The sequence below is a fragment of the Phascolarctos cinereus genome, unplaced genomic scaffold (genome assembly GCF_003287225.1).
Source record: "Phascolarctos cinereus isolate Bilbo 61053 unplaced genomic scaffold, phaCin_HiC Scaffold_7;HRSCAF=346, whole genome shotgun sequence".
Lineage (NCBI taxonomy): Eukaryota > Metazoa > Chordata > Mammalia > Diprotodontia > Phascolarctidae > Phascolarctos > Phascolarctos cinereus.
Genome location: NW_027556180.1, coordinates 169,185,824 through 169,201,720, shown reverse-complemented (window position 1 = coordinate 169,201,720; position 15,897 = coordinate 169,185,824). Strand labels below are relative to the sequence as shown.

General features: G+C 33.7%; 1 protein-coding gene across 1 annotated transcript in view; it reads left to right on the top strand.

Moving 5' to 3' along the window:
• The window catches only part of TUBGCP3 (tubulin gamma complex component 3), a 135,541-nt gene that overhangs the window by 88,258 nt on the left and 31,386 nt on the right, over nt 1–15,897 (top strand). Inside the window, exons 13-17 of the mRNA XM_020965160.2 lie at nt 62–170; nt 3,152–3,341; nt 5,823–5,958; nt 6,490–6,558; nt 11,062–11,197. Of these exons, the coding sequence (XP_020820819.1) occupies nt 62–170; nt 3,152–3,341; nt 5,823–5,958; nt 6,490–6,558; nt 11,062–11,197 (640 nt within the window). The remainder of the gene's footprint in view (nt 1–61; nt 171–3,151; nt 3,342–5,822; nt 5,959–6,489; nt 6,559–11,061; nt 11,198–15,897) is intronic.

Sequence of the window (15,897 nt, the reverse complement as noted above, 5' to 3'; positions counted from 1 at the left end):
AATTTTGGGGATTATTATAATATCCATGAAGATAACCACAGGATTTTTTGCCCTTGTTTAGGTTCTTCTGATAGGAAAATCTATTAATTTCTTGCATCAAGTTTGTCATGATCAAACACCAACTGCAAAGATGATAGCTGTGACAAAGTCCGCAGAGTCTCCAAAAGATGGTATGATGATTCAGATGCTAAAAACATTCAGTTAACTATTCATTTCTCAGCTATTGAGTATGCTTTTTGAAGTCTTGAAAATAAAAATCATGTAGTTCACTAAGTATTTGTATGCATGAAGACATTTTTCATTAACCATAGTCTGGATACAATGTTGCTTTTTTCCTTTTACTGGTTTTTATAACATTTTATGATTACACATTTTTATGTTTATACATTTTTTATAAAAGTATGGCAGTTGATTCTATTTTGGATAATTTGTAACTTTCTTTTCATGGTATAATAAAGCAAATCTTAACTTATCTTCCAAGTCAAATTCTCATCCTTCATGAACTGAGCAGCATTTGACGCTTGGCCGTCTCTCCTTTTGGATGCTGTTTCCTCCTTGGATTTTTTGTGACCTTTTTCCTTTTTAGTTTTTCAGCTTGTTTGACCATTCCTCACTCTCCTTTGCAGGGTTGTCATCCATGTCTGATTCCCTCACTGTTCCCCCATGTTCTGATCTTGACCTTCTTTTCTTTTTTCTCTTTACACTCTTTCTCAGTGACATCTTTAACTAGAAGGAACCTAAGAAATCTAATTTATTGTTATCATTTTATAGATTGGGAAATTCAAAAGTCATATATTGAGACTTGTGGCAGAACCAGCACTAGTATCTAGGATTCCTGAGTCCTACCCCAGTGTCCTTTCAATTACACCTTGTTTTCTTGCCTCTTAAAAAAAGGAAATGAATTTAAACAAATATTTATATATGTACTCATCTGATCTCTCTCATCACCTCTTATTTAGATTATTCCAACAGCCTCCCAGTTAGTCTCTTTGCAAGTTTCTCACTATTCCAGTACATCCTACACTGCTGCCAAACTAATTTTCCTTGAGCACGGATCTGCCCTTTTGACTCCCCTGATGAATCAAGTCCCATGACTTTCTATTCCCTTTAGAATAAAATATAAGCACCTCTCTTTAGCTCTTAAAGCCATACCAAACCTAGCCCTAACTTATATTTATAGCTTCTTTAAACATTACTTTCCCTCCCAGACTTTGTGATCCAGCGAAGTTGGCCTTCTTTGTTCTTCATGCTTAACGCTCTTATCTCTTATCTCCATGCATTTTGTAGTGGCCATGCTCCATACATTTTCATAAGTTTTCTTTATGCCATTCCTTTATCTCCTGTCTTATAGAGTTTTCTCTCTTCTTCCAAGACAGTTTAAGCACCAACTCCTGCATGAAGCCTTTCCTGATCCCCTCAATTGCTAGTGTCCTTTCTAAACTGCCTTATATTTAATTACTGTGTATTAATTTGTATTTTGTCATTTTGTGCTGTATATACATATATTTCTGTATGTACTTGTCTCTCCCCATTAGAATGTAAACTTGAGTAGGAGTTATTTAATTTTTTGTGCTTGTATTTTCATTGCCTAGCATAATGTCTGGCATAAAAGAAGGGCTTCATAAATACTTGCTGATTGATTTATTGATCTTTCTGTTATTTGTATCTTCACTTTTGAGTTTATCCTTTATGCTCCTATGGAAATAATCTTCCTAATGAACTTATTTTCTTCTACTCAATAACCTTCAATATTTATCCATTGCTTACTAAATAAACTCTGCATACTGGCATTTATGGCCTTTTCCAAGCTTTTTTTTCCCCTCAGCTAAATAGCTGTCTGTTTTCCAGCTAAGTAGATTTCTCTGGCTATTTTCAGTGTTCCAGTTAAACTGAATCATTTACTGGTTCCTGTTCTCAGCCTGACTTCTCCTGTCTCTCTGCATTTGCTCATGCCATCACCCTGAATGAAATTTTCTGTTCTCCATCCTCCAGTCACTTATTTCCACTTGTTGAAATTTAGGTGCCACCTTTCCTAAGAAACCTTTATTACTCCTTTTGCCTGTGCCTTTCCTTTGTACTTATTGCCTTCTGCCTTGTATCATAGCTATTTATGTAAAATTCTGTCTTTTCTATTGAATTGTTTGCTCCATGAAGGCAGGGCCATGTTTTTACATCTTCTTTGTGTCCCCAGCACTTAGTGTAGTGTTTTGTAGTAGTTAATTTAATAAATATCTGTTGAATTGAATGTAACCAAACGGTTAAAGATTAACATCATTCAGGATGTTTTTGTCACTTTCAAAAAGCCCCGCTCCCCACTGACTTTTGAATTTAGCTTTTCTTAATAACTAGACAAAGTTTCTTTTTTTACATTTGTATTCCTCAAAAATGGGGGGGGGAAGAAGGGAAAGATTCAGATTAGCTTAAAATATAAAATGTGTATGGATCTATTAGTATGAAGAACAAATAAAATTTTTTTTGAATTAACCCTGGGTTTTCCCATTTTTTCCAAGTTTGTTTAAGTATATGCCTAAAAGACGTCTCTTATATAGTTTGCTTTTAGTTTGCAGAAGCTGTAGTGGTAGAATTTGGGAGTAACACTTGCCTTATAATAGCTGGAGTTTATAATGCAGTTCTTGTGAGGTTCATTTCCATTGGATTGACATATAGGTGAGAATACCTTATTACATCAGTCTTTGGGTTCTAAGTAGTTAGTAGATCAGTAACATGTTACTTTGTACTTTATAGCATTGCATTTTTAATGAAATCAGTATACTTATTTTTAGGGGACATTATTTGAACTGCAGTATCTATGATTTCAGGTACCACTGGTTTCTGCTTATTGTGTATTGATCATCTGTTTTTCTGTTAAATTTTCAGCTGTAGATATTGTGTAAAATATACCAGTCTGCTGTAAATTCACCTGGGTGTTCAATTTTTTGAGATTTACCCATGATTCTAGTTGGTAATGATGAAATGGTTATAATTTCACATGTTGTCTAGTACTAATAGCATTTCAGATTGGTAGAGTAGGATTTTTAGAAATGTTCAATATTAACATACGTATATATCTATATGCCTTTTTTAGTTTCCTGGTTTGGTTAAAATGCAAATAAAATATACGTATATACTTTTTTTTTTGTTTGTGTTGCAGCTGCAGACTTATTTACAGATTTGGAAAATGCATTTCAGGGAAAAATTGATGCAGCTTATTTTGAGACCAGCAAATACTTATTGGATGTTCTTAATAAAAAATACAGTTTATTGGAGCACATGCAGGCTATGCGGCGATATTTACTTCTTGGTCAAGGAGATTTTATAAGGCACTTAATGGACTTGCTTAAGTAAGAAAAATATGAATACATATTTATTAAGCTTCTAAACATGTGATAGAAATAATTAGTGTTTTAAAAGAAAACTTTTAGTGTAACTCATATGGCTTGCTTATAAGAATATTTACGTGTAATCAAGAGGAAAACTCAATGATTTGCCTTTATGCAAGATGTATTTTTAAATAAAATTTAAAAAGTAAAAATAGAATTGTAAGATATTTAAAAGAAACCACCTTGTTATCTTTGTTGATGGTTGCCAACATAAATTTTTGGGATGATGAAGTGTGAGCTGTTAGTCTTAATTTTGCTGCTTCAGCATATAAATACATTTCAGTATTCAAGCTAACAATCATTTATGGAGTACCTACTATGTTCCAGGCACTAAAAGAGGCACTAGTTATGAAGAGACAAAAATGGAACAGTTCTTGCCATTAAGTTTACATTCTATTGAGGGAAGCAACATGTACAGAGATAACAATATACAAAATTATATAGAGAGTTGTGACATAAATACAGAATTAACTTTACCTTTAGTTCATCACAAAAGGCACCAGAAAGAAAGCTTAGGTAAGTTTTTAAAACTACGTTTCTGGTTTTTAGTTTGCATTGACAGTTTGATGTTAAACAATACCAACTTCTTCTTGTAATGTATTGACATTCTACTTGGCAGCTTTACTTCCAGTGTAGTGTTCTTAATGTGGAAGCTAGTTATGGCTAACTCTGGATCAGTACAGGAATTTTTCATGGTTCCAGAAACAATCCAGATTATGGAGGTAGATCTCATAGGAACTTAGTTATTCAAGCTGGAGCGTAACTGGAATGAAAATTACTTAGGGGTACACGTGTGTGTGTGTGTGTGTGTGTGTGTGTGTGTGTGTGTGTGTTGTACTTGAAGATATCAGGATATCAAATTGCTTCTTGATTCAATTACACAGTAATTAAGGTGCTATGCTAAGGGCAGCTTTAAGTGTGAAGGATATTGGTCATTATGAGTGTTGTAAGCTAAAACTGCATAGTAATACCAACTGCATTTGGCAGCGTCTTTACATACAAAGGAAAGAGTCCCTTTCTCATAGCTGCCATGGTTTAAAAAAAAAAAAAAGAAAACAGGAACACAACCTACCTGCTTTTTTTTTTTTCACTTGATGATGATTATACTGACCACCGTTACATCTCTGAAAATAGTTACTATCTATAAGGTACGAAGTATAAGGTCAATATGCTTTTTGAACTGTGTCGCGGAAAAAAGTTCTTTAGAGGGTGAAACAGCCTTTGATTCTTATAAAATTTGTTTTGCGTGAACTTGAAATATGAGATGCCCAGACTCTTTAAGTTAATATATGTGAAAACTTTTAAAAGCCACTATTTAAAAGAAATGGCTTTGTAGTTACAGAGGCTGCTGTAATATAAATAATAACAGCAATGATAATTATAATTACTAACTTTATATAGCACTTACTATATGCCAGACACTGATTGTGCTAAGTGCTTTATAATTAATTTCTCATTTGATCCTCACAAACAACCCTGGGAGCTAGATGGTATTATTTTGCCATTTTACAGTTGAGGAAACTGAGACAAACAGAGACAGATTTGAATTCATGTCTCCTTGACTCCAGGCCCAGCACTCTGTCCATTGTGCCACCTAGCTGCCGTGTGTGTGTGTGTGTGTGTGTGTGTGTGTGTGTGTGTGTGTGTGTGTGTGAAATCATCATTTGGAATATAAAATTGGAATGTGGTACATTTGGTATAATCTAGAGCTATAAAATAAGTTTATTATTCTAAAGTATTTAAATTTCTTCCTAAAGGTGTGTTTTATATTTTTAAAGGAAATTTGATACTTATATCTTCCTTAAACTTATTATAGAGGAATGTGTGTGTGTGTGTGTGTGTGTGTGTGTGAGAGAGAGAGAGAGAGAGAGAGAGAGAGAGAGAGAGAGAGAGAGAGAGAGATGGTAAAGCCTATTTGTGTGTATATCTATGAATATCTGTGTGTGTGTGTATACACATACACACACACACACATATGTGCACGTCTGTATATAGATATGCCAGGGCCTTATGAAATGGAAGGGATATGTTTGTAATTGATGATGAAAGGCTTTATTCTTAAGTTTTTAAATCTGTGCCAAACATATAATAATTGCTTAATGAATCCTTATGGAATGAATGAATTCTAACAGGTAAAAATGTTATCTCACTTAATTGGAAATATATATGATGAATAAACATTTGAAAATGCAGACTTCTTATAATGGAGCACTTTATATCCTCTTGAGGGTTGTGATATTCGAATGCTCAAAGTGAATTAAAACTAAGTTTGTTTTGAGGTATGCCAAGGATTGGGAGTAGATTTTGGTGATAATGTTTGAAATAATTGGAGATATCCTATCTTAAAATCAGGTAAATTTATCCTGTGTTGTGATAGTTTAGTTATCAAAATACTTTTTAAGCACCTAATTATTTCTTTAAATGTGTCTTTTTATCTGTCAGACCAGAGCTTGTCCGTCCAGCTACCACTTTGTATCAGCATAACTTGACAGGAATTCTTGAAACTGCTGTCAGGGCAACTAATGCACAGTTTGACAGTCCTGAAATCCTTAAACGACTGGATGTTAGGCTTCTGGAGGTATTTTAACCTTGTCCCTATTTAGAACGATATATGCCAGTTACACAAAAAGTTATCAGAATGAATTTTGTGTTAAGACAGAATGTTGCATTTAATACTTTTACTGGCACTTAAGATATTTTGAGGGGTGGGCAGGGGACAGATTACAAAATGTTGAATATAATTTATCATCAAATTTATATGTTTAGTGGTAGAATAGATTTTTTGGAGGCGTGATAATCATCAGAAAGAAAATTTAATTGTTCGTTTGTGATAAAAGTCAAGATAAGTAGTTTTTTGCTTTTGTTGTTTGAAGTGTTTTTTAAATTATATGAAGCATATCTTTAATTAATATATTTATATATATATATATATTTTTTTTTTGTCAATAGAAAAAAATGGAAATTGACTCAAAGCTTACTTATTTACAAAACAAACCTGCCTACTGTTACCACATTGTTGACAAATTTCACAGTTTACACATTATTTTGCTTTGTTTTCCCCTTAGGAAGAATAAATAAGATCCTTAGCACTATTTTTTTTTTATACTAGGTTTCTCCAGGTGATACTGGATGGGATGTGTTCAGCCTAGACTATCATGTTGATGGACCAATTGCAACTGTAAGATCATTTTGTGTATTTGTGTAGCATTTATAGTTGCTTAGATGGCTAAATATTTTGTTATTTTTAAATGGCCTTTCTACTCTAAGAAGTTCTGATTAAAGTGATCACTTGGCATCTGGGATATACCCATTGAATGAACACTGAAGCCAAAACTTCAATTTCTTTAAATTATTAATGAGTGCTAAAATGCCCCATTATTAAAAACGTTAAAAAGTAAATCATTTGTTCTCTTGTAGATTTCAGCAAGTACTTAATGAATGGATTGTTCATTTTATTCCATTATTCCTAGACTGTAGCAACCAATTTGGGATAATTTGCAAGGAACTATAAAATGTATTTCAGGGGAATCATATTTGTACTACTTAAATAAAATTTGATATGTAGTATTCATTTGAACTGATGAGAAAATCGCTGTACTATTGTTCAAAGTGCTTTTTACCATATATAAAGAAATGTACTATTTCTTTTAACACTTATCAAAGAACAAAAGTTTGACCAGCGTAGTTGCCTTTTTCAGATGTATAGTTAAAGGCAGAAGTAGCTCTTCTTAACATGGCTGGTTTTTTTTGGCAGAGATTTTAACATATTGTTATTGACTAGTATCTTTTTGAACTTAGAATCAGTAGATCCAAAAATGATGTATTTGATACCTTCACTTGGCAAAACTTTATATTACAATATAGTTAAAACTAATATTGTTAGTACGTCTTATTATGTACCTAGAAATTTTAGAAGAGCCCTACTCCAGATGCTTTGAATCACATTGATTTCTTATACCTCTAAAATTTAAGTCACTAAACTCAATATAAGATTATCAAAATTGCCGTAACCATGTCAGTGTCCCTTCTAGCATGATAAATCAGGTTAACAGCTCCTGTGCTACTGGCGTCATATTAATTCTGTGAAATATTGACTGTTAGTGAAATTTTTCTGTCTTTAAATGCCTAAATTGGTACTGTTAACCTGACTTATATAATAATTAAAATTACGTGATTTATTCTTAAATTTGACTTTTATACTTAGCTTATAGACATTTAGTTATCTTCCCTGAATAACCTACTAAAGTACATTTTGTTAAGTGCATCGTTCTAAATAACATGATGTTTTCTGTCCATTTTCTATACAAACTATGCATATTTTTACTATGCATTTTTTTTACTGGCTAAAATCAAGCAGAGATTAGGTTTTCCTATAAGGCTTAGAAAATAATCTAATATTTAATATAAAAGAAATGTAATTGCAAGTACTCATGTTAGATGATGTACATTTGATATTTTTGCATAGTGTAAAGGATACCATATTAAATTAGATGAATGCTTCACAGAAGTTTAAGTGCTTAGAGAAATAGGTATCCTGTGGAGAAAATCTTTTAAATCACTGATCGTTATCTATATGTGTGATCTCTAAATTATTTCATAATGTCATAGTACTGAACAGCAATGCAAAGGCATATATTGTTGTTCATTTAACACTGTAGAGAAACTCTTTGAATACTTGGTGAAAACTAGAACTTTTTCCACATTCCGTCTTTTGGAAAATAGTCAAAGAATAAGAAAAACACATATCAAGAAGTGGTTTAAAAGAGGGAAAAATGATAAATGTTTGAAACATGTTCACGTTCAGTATACATTCAGACCTGTCTGCTGTGTCGATATCTGTAATACTGGTGTAGTGAGAATTAGTATTTATAATGATGGCCCTCATGTATCAGAAGATTTTGAATCAACAAAGAAAAACTAAATTGCATAACAACAATATAGCAGTTACAAATTTAATTGAACCTATGTTTATTGAGTATTTATTATATGGTAAACATTGCAGAACAGATTGAAGATGTGCAAGATGTAGTCCTCACATTCATTCCAGGGCCTTATATTTTTGCAGCAGAATGAGAGAAGTGATACAGGATAGATACAAACACTGTAGCTCAGGACCATAGAAGAGGGAAAATTACTTCCAGGAAGACTGTCAAAGAAGATTTTATGAAAGAGATATTATCTGAGCTGGACTTTGATTCAACAAAGATATTCCAAAACTTAGCTTAGGTGGACATAGACCCTGCCCTGTCTCCATATGGAAACACGTCTGGCCACCACAGCAGATTGTGGTGACTTGTGTAATCGTAGGACATTCTGTACTGGGGATATCCTCCAAGTCTGAAGAGCCTCATCTTCACATCTATGAACTCCACATGCGCATTCATGTTTAGGAAGCAACATCAGTATGGCCAGACTCAATCAGGAAGCTATGTCATGGGAGTCAAAGCTGGAGCATTAGACCTCTGGGTCAGTTAAATCTTAGAGACACCTTTGTCTTAGGGAAAAACTAGCCTAACTTGGACTACTTGCATGAGGGAAAGTGTTAAGGATATTTTTCCCACTACAGTTAGACACTGCAAATGGAAAAAGACCCAGAATTTTGTAGGAAAAACAGAACAGGATGGATTGTATTTGTTACCCCAAGCTTCTTTCAGGAGTAAAAAGCAAAGGAAAACTTTTTTAAACACCAGTGTCTATATGATATTTTGTGGCTCTGAAACATGGAATCCTACAATCTCTAGGAAATTGCAGATTATTCAAATGACAATGGAGAGATGAATGGTGGACTAAAATAATCTGTCACGCATTACCAATGAATAATTATGAGCAATGAAATATTTAAAAGAGAAGTATTATTGATTTTTGTCAGTAAAGAAGTTCAGCTTATCATTTAGATAGAACTTGTGGTAACAGATAACTATCTAGTTATAGTCCTGTTGGCAGATCATTTTTGCTTTCTGAAGACCAGCCTAGCTAATCTTCAACAGACTGGCTCTAGAATTTGCTGATCATAGCAAACCATAAAATAAGGTATGTTATAGAATGACCCTCAGTCTTGTGTGGACTTTTTCTCCAGAGATCTTGATAGATTGGTGGGAAATGGGCACAGAGTACATACAGCTTTTATATAGTTTTATGTAGTTTATAAATATCGGCTTAACTCTTGGGACTATACTCATCTGAACCTGAATGCTGCAAAATTATGATGATCAAATTTGGTATTCTCAAAAGACAAAAGGTATCTCTCCTCCCCTTTGCAGAGGTAAGCAGATTGTGGGCGTAGAACAGTGTATATGTCAAAATTTTTAAGTATGTTGTTTAGTTTGGCAGAACTGGTTGTTACCCTTTAAAAATGTTTTTGTTATAAGGGATCACTCTCTGTGAGGAGGGAGGCAAACAATGAATTGGCAAATGTAGGGGATATAAAAACAAAAGATTTCAGTAAAATTTATTTAAAACATCTTTTTACCCATTCTTTTACATTCAAGGTCAGTCTTATCCAAGAAGCCTACTATAATCCCGCCAGTCCTTGTTCTCTCTTCTCTGAGCTCTTTTAACATTAACAATTGTGTCTCACACGAAAATAAAGAGTCATATATAGAATTTTAGAGATAGATAGTACCCTGGAGATTTTCTAGTCCAGCTTCTACCTTTTTCAGGTGAAGAAACTGTAACTTAGAGAGGTAAAATGATTTGTCTAGGGTCTCCCAGTGAAAGAGTAAGTATTTGAACTAGATGCTGTATCTCCCAACTCTTTTTATCCAGTGCTCTCACTAAACCACCTTGCTTCCTTGACATATATTTGACTACTACAGAAATATTGTTGACCACTTCAGGTTCAACAAGTACTTATTATATGCCAAACAGAGTGTTAAGTACTAGAAATACAAAGACAAAAACAAAAAAAAAATAGTCCTTGCCCTAAAGGAGTTTACATTTAATTGGAGGAAATACTCTATACACATATAAGTAAATATAAAATGTGTAATTTTGTAGATGGGGGTAGGAAATTAACAATTGGGAAATTATGAAAGGCTTTTTACTGGATCTAGCACTTGAGCTGATATTTGAAATTGCAGTTCCTAGAGGTAAAATGAAGAATGTTCCAGGCAAGGACAACAGCCTATACAAAGATTTGGAGATGAGATGTTATATATAAGAATAGTAAGTTCTCGTAAATGGTGAATGAATGTCTTAGTGTGGCAATATATCTACCCCAAAGCCAAATAAAAAGTATTTTACTTTTGAGATATCCAAATTTATGAAAGAACAAGTTATGTTCTAATAGGATTTTTTTTGGGGGTGGGGGGAGGGCGCTAGGCAATGGGGCTAAGTGACTTGCCCAGGGTCACACAGCTAGTAAGTGTCAAGTGACTGAGGCCGGATTTGAACTCAGGCCCTCCTGAATCCAGAGCTGGTGCCCTATCCACTGCGCTACCTAGCTGCCCCCAACAGGATTTTAATAATATCATTTTTGTCTTTTAATTGAAGATATATTTGATCATTTCTTTTCAAAACTTCACATTTGTATAAATTATACCTTTTGTTCATAATTATATTGGTTGTACTGCCATCTTACTTGTAGATTAGTTAATAAATTTTCTTCATAAAACTGCTGAGACATAAAATGTGTCTTTGTAGATGTTGGCAATACTTTAAGACTGTTTGCTGTTCTTTTCAGGTGTTTACTAGAGAGTGCATGAGTCACTATCTAAGGGTGTTTAACTTTCTTTGGCGAGCTAAACGGATGGAATATATCCTCACTGACATACGGAAAGGACATATGTGCAATGCAAAACTCCTGAAAAATATGCCAGGTAAAACATAAACTCTGTTTTACTGAATTTTCTTTTATACATGAATCTGTTTTATAGCTGATTCAAGCTGTTTTTACTGGATTCTTAAAAAAAATAATGAAATAATATAATATGACTAAAGTCAAAAATCATTGCTAGTTTTTTTTTCTGTTTCTTTGAGGAAATTTAATTTAGTTTAGGCTCAAATACTCAATCAAGTCAAAAAGCATTTATTAAATATTTGCTGTGTGCCAGGCACTAGGCTAAGTGCTGGGGATTGAGAGACAAAAGTGAAATAATCTGTCCTCAGTCAGCTTACATTCTAACAGAGAAGATAATATGTGCATATATAAGTATAGTATACACCAAATGAATACAATGTAGTTTTGAGACAGGTGGTGCCAGTTTCTTAGGGAATCAGGAAAGACTTTATGTAGAAAGTAAAGCAAGAGTTTATACTTGAAGGAAACTCAGGAGTCTTAGAGGTGGAGGTAAACAGAGAGGGAGTGTGTGTTCCAGGCATGAGGGTTAGTCAGTGCAAAGGCATGGGCATGGGACTGTCATCTTCACAGATCAGCAAGTAAGTCAGTATAGGTAGTAGGGTGATAACAGTGTGAATGATTATTTCTCAGAGTCCATTTCCAGGTCACTGATTTGCTGTAAACTCTCATTTTTGGTTTATTTTTCATTCTGCCATTCATTGCTGTACTTCAGAAATGTAAATGAATAAACTTTTTTTGGGATGATCTCTGTGTATGGTTGATCAAAGTTCATATCCTGAACATGTTTTACAAGTGTATCAGTTACATTTCTTAGTCAAGATTGTTTTAATAATTGTGTTGTGGTTCAAAAATCATAACATTAAATTATTATTAGAATACTAACTTTCAGTTTTACAAAGCTGCATATAAATTTGATGGTCAGTTGGCCAGGTTTTTGGATTGATAATTTGTGAGGTGTTAGCTAATAAGTAAATCAGTGAGTAGATAACTTATTTTAAAGTTTTAAATTTGTATGTATTTTTCTATGCTAATGAGTTTTGAATTGGCTGAAATATAAAGTATTTCAGGAAACCTCTAAGAAAACCTTATATAACCTTATCTCATAGTGATGTTAACATAATGGAGAAAAAACTATTGCTTCTTGAAGAAAGAGTTTGAAAACTTCTCTTCTTTACTAGGTTAAAGACCTATCAGATTTAAGGGTTCAAAGACAATGTAATACTGGAGATAGAGAAAATCTTTTACACTGTATCTGATCTTAACTGATTGAAGCAAAATACTATTTCTTTAACTTTCTTAGTCACTTTATCATTCCACTCATCACAGCAACTAGTCCAAACCTTTTCTTCCCTCTTTAAGCTTCCCATGGTACCCCCTACTTCTCTCACCCCTTTAGGTGAGGAACTTTCCTCATACTTTACCAAAACTTGAATACATTGAACCAGAGCTCTGTTTTTTGCCCTCCTCATCATCTTGAATCACTCAGATGCTTTTCTCCACTATCTCCTCCTTCATTCTTGCCCCAGCATGAAAAAATGGCCCTTCTTGCTAAGGCAAAAACATCTCATACACCCTTGATTCCTAAGGCCATACACCCTAAGGCCTTATTTTGAGCCCTCCTCTCCCTTTATACTATTGCACTTGGTAATCTCATCTGCTCCCATGGGTTCAATTATCTTTGCAGATGATTCCCAGATCTATATATTCAACCCTGAACTCTAATTTCATGTCACACTGCCGTTTGTACGTCTCAAACCGATTGTCTCATAGACATTTCAAACTCAGCATATCCAAAAAAGAACGTATCTTTCTCCTAAACTCTCTCATCTTCCAAACCTTCTTGTTACTTTTGATGGCATCACCTATACTCCAAGTCACCCAGCCTTGCAGCGTTGGCATCATCTTTAACACTTCACTTTTACTCACCCCACGTATACAATCTGTTGTTATGTCTTGTTGTTTCTGCCTTGACAGTATTTCCTGTATGTGTCCTTATCTTTCTTCTCACATATCTTTCATCTTGCTGAAGACCCTTGTCATCTCAGGCCTGGACTGTTGCAATAGTTATCTATTTGGTTTCTCTGCCTACTCTGCCCCACCACTCCCCCCAATTCCAATCCCTCATCTTCATTTGACAAAGAGATTTTCTGAAAGCGTGGATCAGACCAGGTCACATTCTTCCCCGCTTAATAAATTCCAGTGACTCTCCATTACTTCTAGAATTAAATTCAAAATCTGTTTGATATTTAAAGCCCTTTAAAAAGTCCTTTACAACCTGGTCTCTTCCTACCTTTGTAGTTTTCTTACACTTACTCCCCTCTATGTGTTATTTGATCCAGCGATGCTCTCATTCCTGCTGTTCTTTGTGTGTGATGTTCCATCTTCTGACTCCATGCCTTTCCATTAGCTGTCCTTTTGCCTGGAATACTCTTACTACTTCCTTCCCTGGTTCCTTCAAGATTCAGTAAATAATATCTCTCTTAAACCAGGAGCAAACATTATATATAATGGAAAAACTTTTTCAGTAAGATCAGACATATAATAAAGCTGATCATTATCAACACTACCATTTAACATAATGATAGAAATGCCAGCTATAGCAGTAAGATAAGAAAGAGAAATTGAGAGAATAAGCATAGGCATAGAGGAAATATAATTATTACTTTTTTAGATATGATGATTTACTGAGACTTTAAAAAGTCAACTAACATAAATTTAAACAGTAACTTCAGGGTATAAAATAAATTCACATAAATCATCAGCATTCCTTTGTGTTGCAAACAAAACATAGTAGATAGAAAGGAATTCCATTAAAAATAATGACATTGTAGAAAACATTTAGGAATCTATCAAGACTCACCTATATGAATCCAAATATAAAACACTCTTTACGAAAATAAGAGGCCTACGTAATTAAAGAAATATTCATTGTTCGTGAGTAGGTCATGCCAGTGTAATTTAAAAGACAATGCTGCCTAAATTAATTTACTTATTTAATTGCCATACCAATCAAACTAACAAAAGATTATTTCATAGTGCTAGGAAAAAAAATTTTTTTTAAAAATGAAAGTTACCTAGAGGAAAAAAAGGTTAAGAATCTTAAGGGAAGTAATTTTAAAAAGGGAGAAAGAAGGGAGCCTAGCAATACTAGATCTCAAATTATACTACGAAGTAGTAGCCATTAAAATCATCTGGTACTGATTAAAGATAGAGGTTGATCAGTGGAGCAGATTAGATATATAACATACAGAGGAGACAGACATAGTAGTCTAGTGTTTGATAAACTCAGCTACTAGGTATTCCAGTATCCCAGCTACTGAGATAAGAACTCACTGCTTGACAAAACTGCTAGGAAAACTATAAAGCAGTCTTTATGGCAAAGCTGGTTTATAGACCAGCATCTCATACCATATGCCAAGATAATGCCAAATAGATAAATGACTATGTCATAAAAGGTGACATTTTAAGCAAAGTAGAGGAAAGAATTGCCCTTTACAGCTATTGAGCTCATGATCAAGCAAGTTATGGAAATAATCACAGAAGATGAAATGGACAATTTTGATTATATAAAATTTAAAAGTTTTTGCACAAACAAAATCAGTACAGTTAAAATTAGAATGGAAACAGTTAACTGGAAGGGGGTAATCTTATTAGGAAGTTTCTTTGATGAAGGCTTTATATTCAATATAGATAAAGAACTGATTAAAAAACGTAAGAATACGAGCTATTCTTCAACAGGTAAATGATCAAAGTATATGAACCAGCAGTTTCAAAAGAAGAAATCCAGGCTATCAACAACCACATGAAAAAATGCTCCAAAACAATAGTAATTAGGGAAATGCAAATGAAAGCAACTCTGGAATTCCATCTCATACCTATCAGATTTGCCAAGATGATTAAAAAGGAAAATGACAAATATAAGAGGATTTGTGGGAAAACAGGCACACTAACACGTTGATGGAGCTGTGAATTAGTTCTGAAAAGCATTTTGGAACTAGTACTAAAAAGTCACTTAATAGTACATAATCTAGGCATATGCCTAATGATACCATTACTAGGTTGATATCACAAAAATATCAAAAAAAGAGAAAAAAGCCCCATATGTACAAAAATATTTATAGCTGCTCTTCTCATAGTGGCAAAAAGCAAGTAGCTTAAGGAGGTTCCTACTAATTGTAGAATGTCTAAACAATTTATGGTATATGATTATAATGGAATATTATTTTATTATTAATAATAATAATTATTATTTATTAAATGTTAAAATTAATAGCTTAAGAGAAACCTGGAAAGACTTACATGAATTGATACAGAGTAAAAGTTAGCAAAATCAGAAGTACAATTTACATAACAGTTTTGAAAATCTCTGATAAATGCAATTTCAAACTGTGATTCTAGAAGACTGAAAATGAAGCTACTTTCTATGACCTGACAGAGTTATAATGGACTTAAAGTGCAGAATGAGACATACATTTTAGGATATTGCCAGTGAGGGAATTTGCTTGACTGACTATGTATATTTGTCATGAAGTCTTTCCCCTCTCCCTCTTCCCTTTCCTCCCTACCTCTGTTCCTCTCTTCTCGGCTTCCTCTTACCTTTTTATCCTTTTTTCTCCCTTTCCCACTCCCCTACTTTCCCATTCTCTCATTACCTTTTTTCCCCCCTTTTATTCTCATTTTCTCTTCTTTCTCCTTTTATTCCCCTTCCCCTTTCTTTTA